This window comes from Ruditapes philippinarum, unplaced genomic scaffold (genome assembly GCF_026571515.1).
Source record: "Ruditapes philippinarum isolate M1 unplaced genomic scaffold, ASM2657151v2 ctg4691_1_1_1_1, whole genome shotgun sequence".
In the NCBI taxonomy this organism is placed as follows: domain Eukaryota; kingdom Metazoa; phylum Mollusca; class Bivalvia; order Venerida; family Veneridae; genus Ruditapes; species Ruditapes philippinarum.
In genome coordinates this window covers 45,818-66,925 of record NW_026860664.1, presented here as the reverse complement: position 1 = coordinate 66,925, position 21,108 = coordinate 45,818, and the positions used below count along the sequence as shown (strand labels likewise).

The window sequence follows — 21,108 nt, the reverse complement described above, 5'->3', positions numbered from 1 at the left end:
GTATGCTTGTATCAAGCATAGGCCTACATGAATAAACAATTGAATTTATAGCAATATTAAATGAAATTATTATCTTAAACCAAAATTTTACAATTCGAACATATCTGATAATATTTTGGGCAGTTTATGTTATATGGGTATTATTTTACCAATTTTATAATATTATTAGTGCCGGATATAATATTAATAATTAGCACAGTTACTGCCCTTTGATCAATATTTTCCATTTGTTCAATAGGTTTTTAGAATCTACGCACTCCAATTTTTCTGTGTTTTAACGATTTGGTGCGTACTTTTAGTAAAAACTAATGGAAAAAATGTAAATATATGGAAATTCAGGAATGATATGGAAGAAAGCAAAGGTCAGATATGTAAAATAATCGCCCAAATCGGTCCCTAAAATAATTGTTATGAAACAGTTAAAAAGACAGATTTTTTTGACATTTCTGCAGTGTTTCTGTACTGTACAGTACAGTTCAATACGACTAAATTTTAATTTAAGTATATTTTACTACTTTTAATTGTGAACCCAACAAAGTAAATACATAGAGTTTGGTGTTTCATTTTGGAAAAGTCAATATATGATTGCTAGGCAATTAATAATTCTATTTGACTAAATTTGAAGAAAATCAAACATTTATTAATAGCAATTCTTATGATGGCCACGAAAGTATTTATCTATGCAAGCAAACCAACCGTCAGCACAGATTTTAATTGACAATTAAAGTATGTACTCTCACAGTTAAACTTAACTGTTAGTTGAAATTGTGATATAATACTTTCATGGTCATTATACATGTATTGTAGGCCTACACGTTTTACTGTTTCTTGAAAAGTTTCTACTTCTGGCTGTTATCATTATTGATCTAAGATTATTAAGGCTGTTGAACATCTGTCCTAGTCTTGCAGTTGGAACTGAAATTTAATGTTACTGTTGTATGGTTCTCCCTCATTGTATGATTATACCTGTAAAGGATATAAATGCCTTGTTAATTTAAATAAGTAAGGTTCAACAATTTCTTGTGTAAACCATAGAAATATATGCATCAGAGTGCCAAAATACTGTGCTGAAAAACATAAATGGTCAATGGGCGAGATGCATGATAATGCAGCATGATTAACAACATTTACCTATAAAGAACATAAACAAATGCATTGATTATCTAAATAAATAAGAAACAACAATTCTGGTGTAAACTATAGAAATCAATTTTTCAAAGTGCACATGATGTGTGAGATAATTTGTCTGTGAAGTTTGAAAAAACTGAGGCTTGACATGCAAATTATGTTTAGATGAAATAGAAGTAATAAGTTGTTAGGATGAATAGGTGATGAGATGGGAATAATATAGGATGATGGCTTGTATATCAGACTGTAAAGAAATATAAAACACATAACGAGACACACAAGATATATACAATTACGAAAAACAAGATGATGCATGAAATGATATTCAAAATAAAACAAATATTGACCACATGACATTACAAACAGCTAGGGTCAAATAAAATATAAATGATTGCTATCACAGGTTAAACAAAATTTTCTGTACGACTGACGTCAGTCCACTAACAATGGTTTTTCTCACTAAATTGGGAAGAGGCCCTAGCCACTTGATTTTAGGAACAATTATCGCTAAAATTGCTAATTGGAAGTAAAAAAGCAGGTTTAAGTTCACATTTTTGGGAAAACTGCATGATTTTAAAGAAAATTTCATTTGGGAAGAGGCCTTTTATATGAGACTGTTATATAAGCAGGAAAATCACTGACTAAGTACACATTATCTTATCCTTTTTTAACCAAACCCGATATTTCAACAATTATTTTTTTCAGATCGGTATCCACTACATACAGCATGTAAAGTTGGAGATGTCAACTTGGTTAGAGAATTGATCCATCAAGGGCATATGGTGAATGATGGAAACTTTGACCTTGTTCACCCTCTACATGAAGCTTGTTTCCATGGCAATATAGAATGTGTACAGGAGCTTCTATCAGCAGGAGCAACAGTAAATAATTTCTTAACTACAATGAATCTTTTCAACATGTCAATATGTTATTCTACAAATTTGCAAAATATTTTTTTCTTTTTTTTTAGCATAATTTAAGAATGCAGTGACTGTGATTTTCGACATCTTTATAATATTTTGCTAGTTTGAGGAGGTTTAGAACATTCAAAATAACAACATTTAATTAATGGTTAAACTATGAACTGTTGACTCCCTCCCAACCAAGGGACCATGGGTTTGTGCTTGTCTTGGGTCACAACCATATGTCATCCGCACTGGTTAGTTCCTAGAAGCTGACTTGACAGTAGTTTAAACTTCAAAGCTAGAAACTTGCCTTAATATTGAGCAAAAATAAGTAAATGTCTTACACTAAACTGTTGTAAATTTTTGTTAACTTTAAATATAATGTTTGCATTTTGTTTTTACAAACAGGTAGACTGTAGGAACATTGATGGAAGTACTCCACTATGTGATGCTTGTTCCAGTGGTAACGTTGATTGTGTGAAGTTGTTGCTAAAAAGTGGAGCTAATGTCAACCCTAAACTTCTCCTGTCATCACCATTGCATGAAGCTGTTCTTAGAGGTATCTGTTCTCTAACATCAAATATCTGTCCTTAATTGCAGTTGGGCTTTAAGTCTCACCAATTTTTTAATAGATAAAACAGCAACTTTCCATTTAATCAAGAATGACACCCTGGAGCCTCCACATTTGTTTCTTTAGGCATAAGTGGTCATCTGCATAGAAAACATTCTAGCAGAATTGAAGCACATTCTGTTGAGTGACAATTGATTAAAAGTCGGAGAACTTAACTTTTTGGTATAGATGAAATGTCTTCTTTGAAGTTTTTCTCTTCTTTTTTTTCTGTTACATATTTTTTCTTGTCATCAACATAAGTAAAACTAGCTTACAATAAAACCTGTGATGGGAATTCATTGGAGAAGAGTAATCAACTCGGCTGTCATTCCCTCTTTTAGTTGCTGTGCCATACATGTATTAAAGATTATGAGTTTGAATCCTCCTAGGGACAGAGGAAGCTATCCAGTTGGTGGTTCTTCTCATTAGCCTGGCTGAAGTGATCTACTGAGGGACACCTAAGGTCTTCCTTTTCCTAGTAAAGCTGGAATGCCACTATATGATCGAAACAGGGTTGGTTTGATTTGAAACACAACCAATTATATACTAATACTTGTACAAGTAAAGTGTAATTACCTCTTATTAATTGTATCGTAAATACATGTACATATGAGCCGCGTCACGACAAAACCAACATAATGGGTTTGCGACCAGCATGGATCCAGACCAGCCTGCGCATCCGCGCAGTCTGATCAGGATCCATGCTGTTCGCTTACAGACCCTTTAACAAGTAGAAAAACTGATAGCGACAGCATGGATCCTGATCAGACTGCGCAGATGCGCATGCTGGTCTGGATCCATGCTGGTTGCAAACCCATTATGTTGGTTTTGTCATGACGCAGCTCATATATATTAAAGATAAAGTGGAGTGTGCCCAGTTGTTGGTGGATGCAGGAGCTAACCTCAATCAAACAGACTGTCATTTTGGTACACCTCTACATGCAGCTGTAACCAAGGGAAGCTTGAAGTGTCTTGTTTTACTCTTGAAGGCAGGTTAGACCACTGTTCATCTAACTTAACCTTTAGTCTGCTGTTAGCAACAGGTTTTACATGTGTGAGAAAACTTAAGACCAAAATTAGCCAACACATCGATGCCGTCTGATCATGGTCCGAATTGTTTGCTGTCAATACTCATTTTGAAAATTTTCAAAAATATGATAAATGGTTTTGTCCAGTTTAAGATATTTAGTGGGGTAAGGAATCAACATCATACATTGAGAGAGGGAGGAAATTAAAATTATAGTTGGAGTTTTAAAAAATGGTGTGTTAACCCTGTTAAAAAAGCTTTCTGTATGATTTATAATCAGAAGAGAATTTAGGATTTTAGAATTTCAAGTTCATGATTTCATTGAGGAATCAAGGATAATTTGATATGTTTTCACAATTTCAATGTCAATTAAATGAACCATTAAACCTCTTTAACTGTTTGTTAAAAAGTTAGATTTTTCTAATATGTAAACTTTGAAATACTTTACATTATCAAAAGTTAAATTATTTCTTTAGTTGTTATCTTCTGTTTATATAGAGGAAAACTTCTTTTATAATATTTCAATTAATTTAAAAAAACATACACAACTCATTTATTCATTTTCAGGTTGTAATGTGAACTGTATAAAAATATTGAACACCCCTCTTCACCTGGCAGCGAGACAACAGGACATAGATGCTGTATCCGTGTTGCTACAGTTTGGTGCTAACACCAACATGACAAATAATTATGATCTGACGGCTAAAGATATGGTTCCTAGCTCAACGTCCTCTATACGACAGATCCTACAGCAGTGGGAATGTAGGTTTATACTTTTTCAATCTACGTCATGTACATTTTCATACTATTCTTCTGTGTACATGACTTACATGGTCAAGTGGTTATAGTTACTGTATCTGAAGTTAAAACCTGGCTTAGAAGTTGTGTTCAATACAAATCATTTGAGGAAGCTATCAAGATAGCTTGAAAGAGACTCTTTGATTGAGTTTCATTTGAAGAAGCTATCAAGATAGCTTGTAAGGGACTTTTTGACAGAGTTTCATTTGAGGAAGCTTAAATGATGCCTGAAATAAAGAACTTAGAAGGACCCCAAATCTTCCTGCACCATTTAAGCTGGAAAGGCACCATTTGACCTTAGCAGTGTCAGATCAGGAGTGAAATTCTTTTTTGCATTCAGTAGAAAACACTATTTGTCAAAGACGCTATATATGACAAACAAACTCAAAATTAAAAAAAAATTGCAAAATACTGTGAAAAAAAAAGAAAGAATGATGTTTTTTTTTCATTAATCCAAAAGCTACCCTATTATACACAATGATTGGTAATGCATTTTTCAACAGTGATTTGTTAAGTTGTTAAAAGTACATGTACCTGTAACATTATGACTTCAGCTTATTTGCAAGCTAATAATATTTTTGAACTAGTCTTAAGATACTAACCATTGTTGATGTAATTAGAGGAAAAGTGGTAGGGTTCCAAAATTCCTTCTTATGAAAATTCCTTACTTACTTGGCCAGTGCTCCCTGTCAGTTGTTCAGTTGGTTATTCACTTGTTACAGACATGAATTCAAATAAGCTTTTGAGATAGAAAGAATTTCATATGAACAAATCTTGGTCATGTTGAAGACAAGCATAAAAGGAACTATATTACTGTAGTAAGTATATGAAAAGTTGATAAATAGCAAATATCAGTACTTTGCTACAATCCTATCTATTTTAATTGTAAATGTATTACAGGTAACCCAAGAAGTATGAAGTTTCTGTGTAGACAAGTTATTCGTCAGTGTCTCGGACAAAATGGTTTGCGTCAAGTACACAAGCTAAATTTACCAAACCTTCTCACGGATTTCTTGTTGTATGAATATATCCATTGATAGTACATAATTATACCCTTTTGTTATGTTTGTTGTTGTTAAATAAAATGTATAAATTAAAAGGTTGTTGATTATTAGTCATGACTATCTGTAGACAGTATATGACTTTTCTAAAGTCTTTGTTTATGTATTTATTAATGGTAGCAGTGATCTAGTAAAAGGGCAAGCTATTTAAAACTGAGCCCTTGTTGTGGAAACTGCTAATTTCTTTGAGCAAGAAATTTTACCAAACAATGCTTCATACAGATGTGAAAGGGTACCCCGAGAGGGCAATAAAATTCCCTAGCAGACTGCTATAATCAGATTGAATGACTTCCAAAGTTGATCAATAGATGACCAGCTGTAAAGTCAATGGACATGCTGATGGCATTAAACTGCGTTAGTCAGTGGGATAATTTATTACCCCCACCCCCTACCTGGGAAATAAAGGGATATTGTTTTAGCACTAATTGCATTTATGTCCATCTGGAATCTCATTTTGGAAACAGTTTAAAGTATGTTGTTAAAACAAGTGTAGATAGTTATAAGGAAACAAGACCTTGTGTTTTAAGTTTTCATCAATGTTTTTGGGAAGCACTATAGTGATTGAAGAAATGAGTATGTGTGTTGTTATAGGCAGATTACTTGATAAACCTTAACAATCTTGCTAACTGAAACAATGCTTGAAATTTATCTTCTAAAACTTTCAGAATCGTAAATAAAACATATGGAAGCTGTACAGGTTCATTTGAGGAATTTAGCTTAATTTTCTATGTAAGAGTTTATGCTGCAAGCTCTAGTACCATACCTTGTGGCTGAGGGGTTGCCTCTAAGGGTTGAGGCCTTTGAATTGCAGCCACCATTTATCCCTTCCTAATTGTAACAGGCGACTAAATGAGTTCAATTTACTGGAGTCTATGCACATCTCTTAGTTCCAGCTGTTAAGGTGGTTTTGATCCCGAGGTTAGCCAAAATTATCTTTCCTTTTTCGGAGCTATATGACCCAAATTGTGTTGGTACACCGTAAAACCAATAAAACAAACAATAAATCAGTGACAAGAAATTTCTGAGTAGCTTTTTGTCCGTCCTTTCATGTCTAAAAAGCATACAATAAAAAAGAAACAAGCTTTAAGTTCTTACAAGTTTTTATTTGTATAAGAACATGCATACACAATCATTAAATTAAAGCTAACAAAAATTGAAGTACAAAATGAAATATGAAAGTAAGTGAAAAACAATTCATATTTATGATACAAGTTTGCAAAAGAGAATGAGTGGGAAACATTATTAATTTAATAATGTATTTCTTAACCCTTTCCCCCATGAGCATATTGTGAAAAATGGCCGTTTTCACTGAAAAGCCTCCTGTTACAAGTTCAAACTGTTATGAAACTATGAAAAATGCTTCAATACTAATCAAACTTGGCACAAATGTTGACTGGACCATTGCCTTTGTAACTACATGCTCAGTCTTTAATTTCCTGTTACCATGGCAACAAGGGGACATCTCAAAATTGCCAAAAATCACTATTTTGCCTCGATTTTTTCCATCAAAATTTATTTCAAAGTGCTGCAACTGTTCAAGGGATTGAGATAGAGTCAAAGGCTTTTCAGCGTTGGTTAAACGTTACATTATGATCGACTTGGGGTCATTTTTACCTTCTCACAAGTCCAAAATTTTCTTGGCGATGAGGGGGACTCTGCCCCCCTTTTCAAACCCCCTAACAGAAGGGGGCACATCCCCCTTCTCGCAACCCCCTGATGTATCTTTTGGATGGGGGGGGCGGCGCCGAAAAAGTGCTCAATTTTTTAAGCAACATTTCTCAAACGAAAACTTAGGTTTGGGGTCCAAATAGGACATTTTTTCACTATTTGAGGCCTTAAAAAAGGGGGGGGGTCGAAAGTGCGTTGTTTCGCGTATATATGTGGTAAAGGGTTAATACATCAACATATCTAATTTAAAAAAAAATTAATATTTTCATTTTCAGTTTGCAAAAGTTTGTCTGCCAATAAATTTTGCCGAAATATTTACCATACTGTGCTGTATATTAAATTTATATGTTAAATGAGCCGATTTAATGAACTCCGCCTATTTACATAATGCACTCGATTTGAATGGGCGGTGCTAACTGTAAGTTGGTAATAGGTTATATACAAAGTTTTAAGAAATTAATTTTCTTGCGTCACTTCATTCACTCGAAAATTAATTTCTTAAAATCCTGTATATAACCTATAACCTATACATATTTATCTTTAAAAATAAATAATTATTTCTCACCAGTTCTATTTGGTACTGGTAGGTAACTCCAATAAGGATAATATTAGTTATAAAAACTAGTTTGACATTCAAGCTAAAACAATTGTTTAAATAATGATAAAAATCTTAATGTTTGTAGATAAAAACAACAATGAAAATATATGTTAGAAAAATGTAAATGTTACTACCCTTTTGTTTCTACAATGATCAAATGAGAGACATAAGAATACAGTGTATAAATCTTATTGGTTGAAACAGATATATACATCAGGCTATTAACCTTGATCCATCTGTAGTTTTCTCTTCACTCTTTCCCTCGATACGTGCATATTGTTGACAATGCATAGGGCATCGCCAGAAGTTTTGCGGCATAGCGATGAAACAACTTAAACTGCTCGTACTTCGGTACACTTCTTCGTCTAATACAGGAGACCAGTTGCTGATGTCCTATCTAGAGTCCAGGGGAATGGCAGAGACGATGAGGACAGAGGGTGTGTGTGCCTCAAGCATAGAGTGATGGATTGAAAGGCAGGCCCTTTTCAGGCACAACAGCCATTTATAGGGGTATATACCTCCACCTTTTCGTATTTTCTCAGGTGACTGTACATTAAGGTTCTCATTGGCCACCATGCAGTGACCTACTTTTGGCAAAATTCATATCTTTGGTTAATACTTAAGAGGAATTGTATTGAGGTAATTTATCATCACTTTGTGCTTCAAAATTTACTTTTAAGGGCATGACATCATGTAAGTTATCAAATGACATGAAAATTTTACGGAGGCTGTGTAAAACAGGAGAAAATACTGAATATGATTAAGGCAGTGTCTAGAATGAAGTCAATTCTTGTTCAAATGTCTGAAATCGTCACCTTAGTGCAGTAACAGGTTAACTCCTATTGAATTATATAAGGAGTTAACCTGTTACTGCACTAAACAGACTAAATATGAGATTTAGTGACCTTATAATTATCAATAAAAGCTAAAGTAATCAAAATTATAATGTATATATATATCACAAAAAAACATGGAATTACATTTTTAAAGTTAACTTACTTAACAATTCAATATTTTACAACTTAACCTTTGTACAATCTGGTCAACTTATTCATGAAAATATAGCATTTGTAATATATAGCATTTGTAATATATAGCATTAAATTTTGTAATATTATAAGGCAGTTCTGTCATGCCTGTCAATATATCTTCACCTATTTATGCATGTATGCATTAAAATACTATAACACCGAGGTGACAAAATGGCTAGATAGTAGATACCCTTGGAAAAAGCTCAGTGGAATAAAAAATGATTACTGTTGTACAATTGATTGCTTGATCTTAGAAATTTCTGTAAAAATGTAAACAATATTCAAAATATACAGTTACATTATTATAACTATATACAAACTGACAATTGTTATCATACATGTATATTAGTAAAACAAAGAACACATATTTGGCATGATTACAGAGACAGATCCACTAAACAGTGGTCTCTGAAATATAATGGGATAAATACTGTTATTTTTATCATTTATCTTTTCTTTATTATAAACACGTAGAAGGCATTTGCCACAAGTGAAGAGTCAGGCCAGCCTTCACACTAATGCAGTATGACCAGGCTCTATATTGGTGGTAGTTAAATTTTTGTATCTTTAAACTTGGATTGGAAATGTTCCAAATTCATGTTACATAAATCCAGCATGTTAAGGGTTAAGCAGGACAGACTTGCTAGAATCCGGTCATATTAAAGGATTAGGTACCCTGTATATGTAAGGTTGACAAACTGTAATGTTTTTACCCTTTACCCTTTTTATATTTGAAAAATGGACTTGCCCAGATTAGAATACAGAACAGTCCATTTATGAATTAAAGGGATTTCAGGATCAAAATGCTAAATTTAGCCAGCCACCAGTTTAATGACTGGTCAGGCTGCTAGAAGGTGCAGTCAAGCCTGTGCTGGTGTCACAAGTCTTTTTACAGTTAAGGTAGCACTACTTAGTTGTGTGTATCAATAGATTGACAATAGACAGCAACAGATGTAGGGTAAAACAAACTTTGAAATATAACAAATTCGGACAAAAGTCTTAAAATATGTTCACATTATTACTTTCTGTTGCAATACAGACACAAATATACAGGCATGAAATTGCTTTTTTATGTCTTTAAACAAGCAACTGAGTTGAATAAAAAAATAACACAACATGTCAGAAATAATTACAAAATACTTGTGGAATGTTAAAACACAAGATGGTCCCTTTATATATTTTGTATAAATGAATTAATTTATAAAATATAAAACTTGCTAAAAAACTTTGGATGCTAATTATATCTTAAACATTTACTATTCTTTAATATGAAATAAGTTGCTTAAAAAAAACTAAATTTGGTCCTTAAAAAAAGTCTATAACTTGTGTCAAATTTAACATTTAAATACCATATTGTTTCTAATTAATGCCCCTAAGACGTGCATTTTTCCAAAAGGGGTGGGGGGATTAAAAAGAGCTTTAAATTTGTGCTGTAAAATACATAAGTAATTCAGTATATCATACAAGCAAGTTTATTTGTATTAATCTGTTGTAGATTTCAATAAAATATTGTTTTTTTTCAAGAATAATTGCTCTTTCAGTATGGATTAAATATACTATGAGACACCTTTAATGCAAGAAATTTCTTTTTGTCAAATGTGGCAGGGAGCGCTAATTAGAAGGTGGGCATTAATTGGAAACAATAAGGTATACATTATGCTTACTAACATTGCAATATAATGTTTAACATTAAAGCGTCAATTGAAGAACATCAGCAACATATACACAATATATATATATCATAGTTCTATATAATGAGCAAATTTCTTGTTAAAACAATAAAATCAAAATACTTCATCTATTTTTTATATTTGAATAGTAACTATTTTCACCTAACAATTTTTCTATCTTTAACAATAATCCAGGGGAATAATAATTATGATAAAAGAAAGTTCAAAACAGACACTGTAGTCTTTGAAGTTCCTATGTGCACCAATACTCATTCTCTATATAAAGTTTAAACACATCGTAAACAAACACAGTTTGACTGTTGACTGGACCATTTTTACTTGGATTGTTCCATTATAATACATGAGGTAGATCACCTATCGACTGGTTGAGTATCTTCTAGGACTGGTATCACAGATTTAGCGGCTATCTTCACTTTTTCGTCATCATGTTCCGTAAGCTGTCGTATAACATCAGGTATACTAGAGCTCAGCAAATCTTCTCTTAGTGCCTCTGAAATATAGTTTAAACATTGATCTATTTTTATATACAAGAAAATGCTATGGTAAGAATCATATTAAACAGTTTCATTATTAAATAAGGTCATTATTTATTTGAGAACATATCCTTTAAAAAAATCATCCCCTATAAAAAATGACTGAATACAGATCTAAATCTACATTGTAACATTGACCTTAGATTGCTGTTAGGACACTCACAATATTTTCCATTGTGTTGTCTGCTTAAATTTTTTAGCATTCATTGTGACATTACACATTGACTAGAGATGGCAATCATGATATTGAGATTAATGTTCATTGACCTAAAATTGTTAGAATGACATTTAGATAAGTGTTCATTGACCTGAGATTGCCATTATGACATTCAGATAAGTGTTCATTGACCTGAGATTGCCATTATGACATTCAGATAAGTGTTCATTGACCTGTGATTGCCATTATGACATTTAGATAAGTGTTCATTGACCTGAGATTGCAATTATGATATTCAGATAAGTGTTCATTGACCTGTGATTGCAATTATGATATTCAGATAAGTGTTCATTGACCTGTGATTGCAATTATGATATTCAGATAAGTGTTCATTGACCTGTGATTGCCATAATGACATTTAGATAAGTGTTCATTGACCTGTGATCGCCATTTTGACATTCAGATAAGTGTTCATTGACCTGAGATTGCAATTATGATATTCAGATAAGTGTTCATTGACCTGTGATTGCCATTATGACATTTAGATAAGTGTTCATTGACCTGAGATTGCAATTATGATATTCAGATAAGTGTTCATTGACCTAAAATTGTTATAATGACATTTAGATAAGTGTTCATTGACCTGAGATTGCCATTATGACATTCAGATAAGTGTTCATTGACCTGAGATTGCCATTATGACAGTCAGATAAGTGTTCATTGACCTGTGATTGCCATTATGACATTTAGATAAGTGTTCATTGACCTGTGATTGCAATTATGATATTCAGATAAGTGTTCATTGACATGTGATTGCAATTATGATATTCAGATAAGTGTTCATTGACCTGTGATTGCCATAATGACATTTAGATAAGTGTTCATTGACCTGTGATCGCCATTTTGACATCCAGATAAGTGTTCATTGACCTGTGATTGCAATTATGATATTCAGATAAGTGTTCATTGACTGTATGCATTATGACCAGATAAGTGATTGACCTGTGATTATGACATTTAGATAAGTGTCCATTGACCTGAGATTGCAATTATGATATTCAGATAAGTGTTCATTGACCGAAAATTGTTATAATGACATTTAGATAAGTGTTCATTGACCTGTGATCGCCATTTTGACATCCAGATAAGTGTTCATTGACCTGTGATCGCCATTTTGACATCCAGATAAGTGTTCATTGACCTGAGATTGCCATTATGACATTCAGATAAGTGTTCATTGACCTGAGATTGCCATTATGACATTCAGATAAGTGTTCATTGACCTGTGATTGCCATTATGACATTTAGATAAGTGTTCATTGACCTGTGATTGCAATTATGATATTCAGATAAGTGTTCATTGACCTGTGATTGCAATTATGATATTCAGATAAGTGTTCATTGACCTGTGATTGCAATTATGATATTCAGATAAGTGTTCAATGACCTGTGATTGCCATAATGACATTTAGATAAGTGTTCATTGACCTGTGATTGCCATTTTGACATTCAGATAAGTGTTCATTGACCTGAGATTGCAATTATGATATTCAGATAAGTGTTCATTGACCTGTGATTGCAATTATTACATTTTGATAAGTGTCCATTGACCTGAGATTGCAATTATGATATTCAGATAAGTGTTCATTGACCTAAAATTGTTAAAATGACATTTAGATAAGTGTTCATTGACCTGAGATTGCCATTATGACATTCAGATAAGTGTTCATTGACCTGAGATTGCAATTATGACAGTCAGATAAGTGTTCATTGACCTGTGATTGCCATTATGACATTTAGATAAGTGTTCATTGACCTGTGATTGCAATTATGATATTCAGATAAGTGTTCATTGACATGTGATTGCAATTATGATATTCAGATAAGTGTTCATTGACCTGTGATTGCCATAATGAAATTTAGATAAGTGTTCATTGACCTGTGATCGCCATTTTGACATCCAGATAAGTGTTCATTGACCTGTGATTTTGACATTCAGATATGTGTTCATTGACCTGAGATTGCAATTATGATATTCAGATAAGTGTTCATTGACCTGTGATTACCATTATTACATTTAGATAAGTGTCCATTGACCTGAGATTGCAATTATGATATTCAGATAAGTGTTCATTGACCGAAAATTGTTATAATGACATTTAGATAAGTGTTCATTGACCTGAGATTGCCATTATGACATTCAGATAAGTGTTCATTGACCTGGGATTGCCATTATGACATTCAGATAAGTGTTCATTGACCTGTGATTGCCATTATGACATTTAGATAAGTGTGACATTCAGATAAGTGTTCATTGACCTGTGATTGCCATTATGACATTTAGATAAGTGTTCATTGACCTGTGATTGCAATTATGATATTCAGATAAGTGTTCATTGACCTGTGATTGCAATTATGACATTCAGATAAGTGTTCATTGACCTGTGATTGCCATTTTGACATTCAGATATGTGTTCATTGACCTGTGATTGCCATTATGACATTCAGATAAGTGTTTGTCGACCTGAGATTGCAATTATGTATGACATTCAGGTAAGTGTTCACAAGCCTGAATTTGTAATTATGTATGACATTCAGATAAGTGTTCACAAGCCTGAATTTGTAATTATGACATTTAGATTAGTGTTCACTGACCAGACATTGTCATTTTGACATTCAGATAGGTGTTTACTGACCTGAGATTGCCATAATGACATTCAAATTAATGTTCACTGACCTGAGATTATTATTATGACTTAACATTAATGTTCACTGACCTCAAACTGCCATTATGACATTTAAATTAAGGTAAGTTTTCACTGACCTGAGATTGCCATTATAACATTTATTTAAAAAATCATTTTGACATTGACCAAATAAAACATTTACTGTTGATTTTCAATGTGATATTGACTTAACGAAATGACCTTCCAATCAATGTGTGAAGATCATGCTAATTGTTGTCATGATGATAACTATAGTATATAGAGACCAGGTTGAGGCATATCCATTGGACCACTATGGTCAGTTTATGTAATTTACAAATATGGTCAAGTATACTTTCTTGCTTTTCAAACATTCTCCATGTGCAAAGTGGATTTGTAATGAAAAGTCAATAACTGTTAAAACCTAAATCAAATGATATAAAAATAAAATAATGACTAATAATAACTAGACCTATCACTGAAGGTGATTAATACCCCCACCTGAAACTTTGACTTTTTGAAAAAAAAAGTAGTCTGAAGAAAAATTTGAACACAAACTATCAACTGTGTACAAAGAAATATTTCAATTAATTGTAATTGCAACTGGGGTCTTGAAATAAGCTTGCTATACACCAAGTTTGATTACAATATCTCATTCCTAACTCTACTTATTGTCCGAAAACCATTTTTCTATTTTTCGTAACGGTGACCTTGACCCCAGGGGGCCCAAATGCAATACCAACCAAGGTCTTCATATAAGCTTGCTATACGCCAAGTTTGATAATAATATCTCATTCCTAACTCTAGTTATTGTCCAGAAACCATTTTTCTATTTTTAGTAATGGTGACCTTGACCCCAGGGGGTCCAAATGCAATACCAACCCAGGTCTTCATATAAGCTTGCTATACATCAAGTTTGATTACAGTATCTCATTCCTAAGTCAAGTTATTGTCTGGAAACCATTTTTCTATTTTTAGTAATGGTGACCTTGACCCCAGAGGGTCCAAATGCAATACCAACCGGAGTTTCCACATAAGGTTGCTATATACCAAGTCTTCATATAAGCTTGCTATACATCAAGTTTGATTACAGTATCTCATTCCTAAGTCAAGTTATTGTCTGGAAACCATTTTTCTATTTTTAGTAATGGTGACCTTGACCCCAGAGGGTCCAAATGCAATACCAACCGGAGTTTCCACATAAGGTTGCTATATACCAAGTTTGATAACAATACCTCATTCTAAACTCTAGTTATCGTCCGGAAACCATGATGTGGACCGACCAACGGACCGACCAACAAGCTGACTCCTATATACCCCCCCCCTAAACTTTGTTTGTGGGGGTATAATAAACTTTGTTTGTGGGGGTATAATAATTATATGAATAATTCAAAATAATGCAAGAAACGATTGTATATATAGATTACACCACAAATATACAAGACAATACAACAAGCTGCACATCACTAAACCAACAACATTTTGCATCAAGCCACCATAATAGTCAAAACACAGTGTCTGCCTCTCTATAAAGGGACCATGGGTAAGAGCATTGCTGCCAGCAGTCTAAGGGTTAATATAAGCCAGTCTATTATCAAAGACTAGGTCAAACTATACTTTCAACTATTCCTACGCTTGAAGTACTTGAAACATTGTTTCTGCAGAATATCTCTTACACCAAATTCATTTAGCACCAAGTAATAGCAAAATAAGTGCAAAATGTAAACTCCAACAATTTTATATACTGATGTGTTTGTTAAGGCAAAAACTGATGCAGAATCAAATGCGCAAATGTAGAGTGAATCTGCTCACATACAGGTATGTGCAACTAAATCAGAAATAAAACTTTCCTCGAAAACCAGAAGTTTACATAGATTTTATAAACCTGGAACCCAGACAGTAATAAAAATCATCTTAATATATTATACTTATTTTATTGTATGCATGTGAGTGCATTCCTGAACCTAACAGTAAGGAAAATATCCTAAGTTACATGCATAATTCATATGTGCATGTGCATATTTACTAACGTATATGATCAATTAGAGAGACACAAAATTGGCAGTGTACATGGAACCTTTTAAGTCCAGACTCTAAAAAAAACAACAAGCTATCAATTAAATTCAGTGCATGTACAATGGAGACTAATGATTTATACTCATATTGGTCTATTTTAATGTCCCTGTTTTTTTCTATTCAACCAATTGTGATTATGTTTGTTTTATTTTTCATAGACATAGCACCTAAATATTTACTTCATTTGCAGTGTGCAGTGTCAATATTTAGGTGGTATGGGGAGTGGCTGAAATAGAGACTTAATAGGTTTCACCTGAAACTTTTGAAAAAATTAAAATGCTGGTTTTTAACTTTATATAGATTATTAAGACTGTTTTACTTTAAACATGCAAGGTAAAATATTGTACTAATAATTATGTAATAGATAATCTAACAAGAGCTGTCCGTAAGACAGCGCGCTCGACTTTTTTATTGCTTGCCAATAAAAAAAGTTTTTGCAGTAAAAGGCAATACAAGAACCAAGATTCTAAGTCGATAAAAGGCCTTAATTTTTAAAACAAATCCTTGACAGAGTTACCTTCTCTTGCGTACAGATGGGGGTAATGATGTGAAATAGCATTAAAAGTTTCAAAGCAATATCTCAAAGGGTTAAGGCAATAAGTGGATTTTACCCATATTCAATGTATTTTCTAAGTCAAAAAGGGGCATAATTCTGTCAAAAACCTTGACAGAGTTATGTCCTCTTGTCTGTTGATGAAGGTCGTGATGGTAAACAAGTATGGTCAGTTTCAAAGCAATACCTCCAATGGTTTTGAAATAAAGTGAGGTGGTACAAAAAACTTAACCAAGCTCAATACACTTTCTAAGTCAAAAAAGGGCCATAATTCTGTCAAAAACCTTGACAGAGTTATGTACTCTTGTCTGTAGATGGAGGTTATGATGGTGAACAAGTATGGTAAGTTTCAAAGCCATACTTGTAATACTTCTGAAATAAAGTGGGGTGGTACGAAAAACTTAACCAAGGTGTGACGCCAACGCCGACGCCGGGGCGAGTAGGATAGCTCCCCTTTTCATAGAAAAGTCGAGCTAAAAATTAACTTAAACATACATGTAGGATCAACAGAGGAAAAACATTGAAACTACACACCTACATTTAAATACAGATGGCTCAAGTAATCTTACTGTGAATTAAATAATTTTAATATACATGCATTCATGTATAAATTATACATATAGTATATGTTACATTAACCACATATAATTATCTTTCCCATAACACTTTCAAATCCAATACATCAATCCATTTAAGAACAAAAATTGTCCATAGAACATCATGCTTGTCTTTTCTCAGTGGAATAAAAAGAGGCAGGTACTTATGTTGAAGTTCATGTTCTCTTGCTAAAGATCAGAAATAAGAATATTCTAGATTTTAAACCCAAGAGGTTTTCGAGGAGCAACACTCTCGGAGCTGGATAGTAAACTGGAACTATTTATAGTGTTGTTTCCATTTAAGTTAATTACCATGAACAAAAACTTAACCAAACAAGTTTATGAACGCCACTTCTACCAAGTGGATGGAAAAATGGAATTAAAAATACCTCAAATGGTGAAGTGAAAACTGAAAAACCTCAATGGTTGCAGTAAATATGGGGTGCTACAAAAAACAACTCGCCAATTAAGGTGTACACTGAATGAATGTAACCATCAAGACATTAGTGAATACAAAAGCCCTCCCTTTTTTTTTGCAAATTTTTTAATTGAGAAACATTTTGACATACTATTATGCTACATAGATTAAAAGATCCAACTTGAATGCTTGGAGATTTTAAAAAACAAGCAGTTATCCAGAAAGTATTCCTGGTATCTGTACCAGTGCCTACCTGCACTGCTGCATGACAATTTTTAGGAAGATGAAAACAGTTTAAGACGAAAAGTATTAGATAAAATTTTGTGACTGTCATCAAAAACTATGTGCATTACCCAGGATTTGAACTTTTCTATGTAAAAAAACTCGATGCTCATAGTTCTGAGGTTGGTACTGTTAACACTCTTTCGACTATATATCAAACAGGATTTACAATTCATCAACAGAAATTACTAAGGAAGAAAATAACAAGAGCTGTCCGTAAGACAGCGCGCTCGACTTTTTTATTGCTTGCCAATAAAAAAAGTTTTTGCAGTAAAAGGCAATACAAGAATCTCTGTATTTTTAAAGTGAACAATGGCCATGAGCATTAAGATATTTAGTGAAGAATTATTTTACTGAATTACAAAACATTGACAGTTAAGGGCCATAATTCAAATAAAATCTTTGACAGAATTACCTTCTCCTGGACATGTTTGGGAATCATGATTGTAAACAAGTATTCCAACTTTCAAATTAATATCTCAAACAGTTCAGTCAAAAAGTGGACTGGTACTAAAAACTTAACCAAGATTCTAAGTCGATAAAAGGCCTTAATTTTTAAAACAAATCCTTGACAGAGTTACCTTCTCTTGCGTACAGATGGGGGTAATGATGTGAAATAGCATTAAAAGTTTCAAAGCAATATCTCAAAGGGTTAAGGCAATAAGTGGATTTTACCCATATTCAATGTATTTTCTAAGTCAAAAAGGGGCATAATTCTGTCAAAAACCTTGACAGAGTTATGTCCTCTTGTCTGTTGATGAAGGTCGTGATGGTAAACAAGTATGGTCAGTTTCAAAGCAATACCTCCAATGGTTTTGAAATAAAGTGAGGTGGTACAAAAAACTTAACCAAGCTCAATACACTTTCTAAGTCAACAAGAGCTGTCCGTAAGACAGCGCGCTCGACTTTTTTATTGCTTGCCAATAAAAAAAGTTTTTGCAGTAAAAGGCAATACAAGAATCTCTGTATTTTTAAAGTGAACAATGGCCATGAGCATTAAGATATTTAGTGAAGAATTATTTTACTGAATTGTGTGATACCCTTGAACACTGCAGCAAAGTTTTTTAGTGCTTGCCTATAATACAAAACATTGACAGTTAAGGGCCATAATTCAAATAAAATCTTTGACAGAATTACCTTCTCCTGGACATGTTTGGGAATCATGATTGTAAACAAGTATTCCAACTTTCAAATTAATATCTCAAACAGTTCAGTCAAAAAGTGGACTGGTACTAAAAACTTAACCAAGATTCTAAGTCGATAAAAGGCCTTAATTTTTAAAACAAATCCTTGACAGAGTTACCTTCTCTTGCGTACAGATGGGGGTAATGATGTGAAATAGCATTAAAAGTTTCAAAGCAATATCTCAAAGGGTTAAGGCAATAAGTGGATTTTACCCATATTCAATGTATTTTCTAAGTCAAAAAGGGGCATAATTCTGTTAAAAACCTTGACAGAGTTATGTCCTCTTGTCTGTTGATGAAGGTCGTGATGGTAAACAAGTATGGTCAGTTTCAAAGCAATACCTCCAATGGTTTTGAAATAAAGTGAGGTGGTACAAAAAACTTAACCAAGCTCAATACACTTTCTAAGTCAAAAAAGGGCCATAATTCTGTCAAAAACCTTGACAGAGTTATGTACTCTTGTCTGTAGATGGAGGTTATGATGGTGAACAAGTATGGTAAGTTTCAAAGCCATACTTGTAATACTTCTGAAATAAAGTGGGGTGGTACGAAAAACTTAACCAAGCTCAATACACTTTCTAAGTCAAAAAAGGGCCATAATTCTGTCAAAAACCTTGACAGAGTTATGTACTCTTGTCTGTAGATGGAGGTTATGATGGTGAACAAGTATGGTAAGTTTCAAAGCCATACTTGTAATACTTCTGAAATAAAGTGGGGTGGTACAAAAAACTTAACCAAGCTCAATACACTTTCTAAGTCAAAAAAGGGCCATAATTCTGTCAAAAACCTTGACAGAGTTATGTACTCTTGTCTGTAGATGGAGGTTATGATGGTGAACAAGTATGGTAAGTTTCAAAGCCATACTTGTAATACTTCTGAAATAAAGTGGGGTGGTACGAAAAACTTAACCAAGGTGTGACGCCAACGCTAACGCTAACGCCGACGCCGACGCCGGGGCGAGTAGGATAGCTCCCCTTTTCATAGAAAAGTCGAGCTAAAAAAGGGCCATAATTCTGTCAAAAACCTTGACAGAGTTATGTACTCTTGTCTGTAGATGGAGGTTATGATGGTGAACAAGTATGGTAAGTTTCAAAGCCATACTTGTAATACTTCTGAAATAAAGTGGGGTGGTACGAAAAACTTAACCAAGGTGTGACGCCAACGCCGACGCCAACGCCGACGCCGACGCCGGGGCGAGTAGGATAGCTCCCCTTTTCATAGAAAAGTCGAGCTAAAAATTAAAAGTATTATTTTATCTAACCCTTATCCTGCTGGAACCAAAACTGATTAGCCACTACCACCACCAGTATAGAGCCTGTCCAGCCGGCACATCCATGCAGTTTGACCAGGCTCCATACTCTTAGTAGCTCTGTTTTTATAATTTAGATATTGAAATCCCTTAAACTTTGAATGAACTGTTCCAAATTCAAAACAGGGCAAGTCCATTACACAAATTCAGCAGGTTGTGGGTTAAGATCAATGTTTCAATATGATACTATGAGAACTATGAATAATGAACACACATTGCTTAGCAACTACATATATAGACAACATATAATACTCAGACACATACTGCCAGCGTAGGGGAGAAGACCGGTGCAAGCCAGAAGTCTACAGGGAAGTGACTGGGACATCTGCGGGACGGCTGTAAAGCATGGGTGCACAACACATGTTAACAACTCTATCACTTCTCAATATCTATACTGTATACTTCAAAATTACTCAATTTAAGAAGAATACAAAATTATTTAATCCTTAACTTGCTGAATTTCTTAAACAGACTAGTCCAGTTTTCATTTTTGAAACTGACTATTATTATATTATCAATTTTAGGAACATTAAGAAGTAAATTTAACATAGATCAGCCAACAGTACAGAGCCTGGTCAGATTTCATGGAAGTGCAGATTGGCTCGGTTCTATACTGGCCTGGTTCTATAATGGCGGCAGATGACCATCACTTTTAGTTCCAGCAGGGTAATAGTTAAGGACTGTTATAAATATTTTGCTTATTTTTTTTTCTGCTTGATTACAATATTAACATTCTTAATTTTATTCAAATCCTATACAAGAGAGTTGGTATGAAGCA

General features: G+C 33.5%; 2 protein-coding genes across 4 annotated transcripts in view; one reads left to right on the top strand and one right to left on the bottom strand.

The window, feature by feature from the left end:
- The first annotated feature begins 204 nt into the window (after positions 1-204).
- On the top strand, positions 205-5,567 carry LOC132712969 (ankyrin repeat and SOCS box protein 13-like). 2 transcript variants are annotated; one of them, XM_060695411.1, is made up of 6 exons: positions 205-362; positions 1,834-2,009; positions 2,442-2,592; positions 3,502-3,636; positions 4,238-4,432; positions 5,369-5,567. In XM_060695411.1, exons 1-6 carry the CDS (start codon positions 347-349, stop codon positions 5,503-5,505), a joined length of 810 nt encoding a protein of 269 aa, XP_060551394.1. In that variant the 5' UTR covers positions 205-346; the 3' UTR covers positions 5,506-5,567. The 2 variants fall into 2 exon arrangements, with proteins under 2 accessions (XP_060551394.1, XP_060551395.1); XM_060695412.1 differs by having other exon boundaries at positions 236-285.
- Positions 5,568-7,532: 1,965 nt separating this feature from the next.
- LOC132712968 (rap1 GTPase-GDP dissociation stimulator 1-like) overlaps positions 7,533-21,108 on the bottom strand; it is a 43,941-nt gene continuing 30,365 nt past the window's right edge. Inside the window, exons 15-16 of one of the 2 annotated variants that reach the window (XM_060695409.1) lie at positions 20,595-20,666; positions 7,533-11,007 (exon numbers count right to left, since the gene is read on the bottom strand). In XM_060695409.1, the coding sequence (XP_060551392.1) occupies positions 10,868-11,007; positions 20,595-20,666 (212 nt within the window). In that variant the 3' untranslated portion in view covers positions 7,533-10,867. The remainder of the gene's footprint in view (positions 11,008-20,594; positions 20,667-21,108) is intronic. The other variant, XM_060695410.1, reaches the window with a different exon arrangement.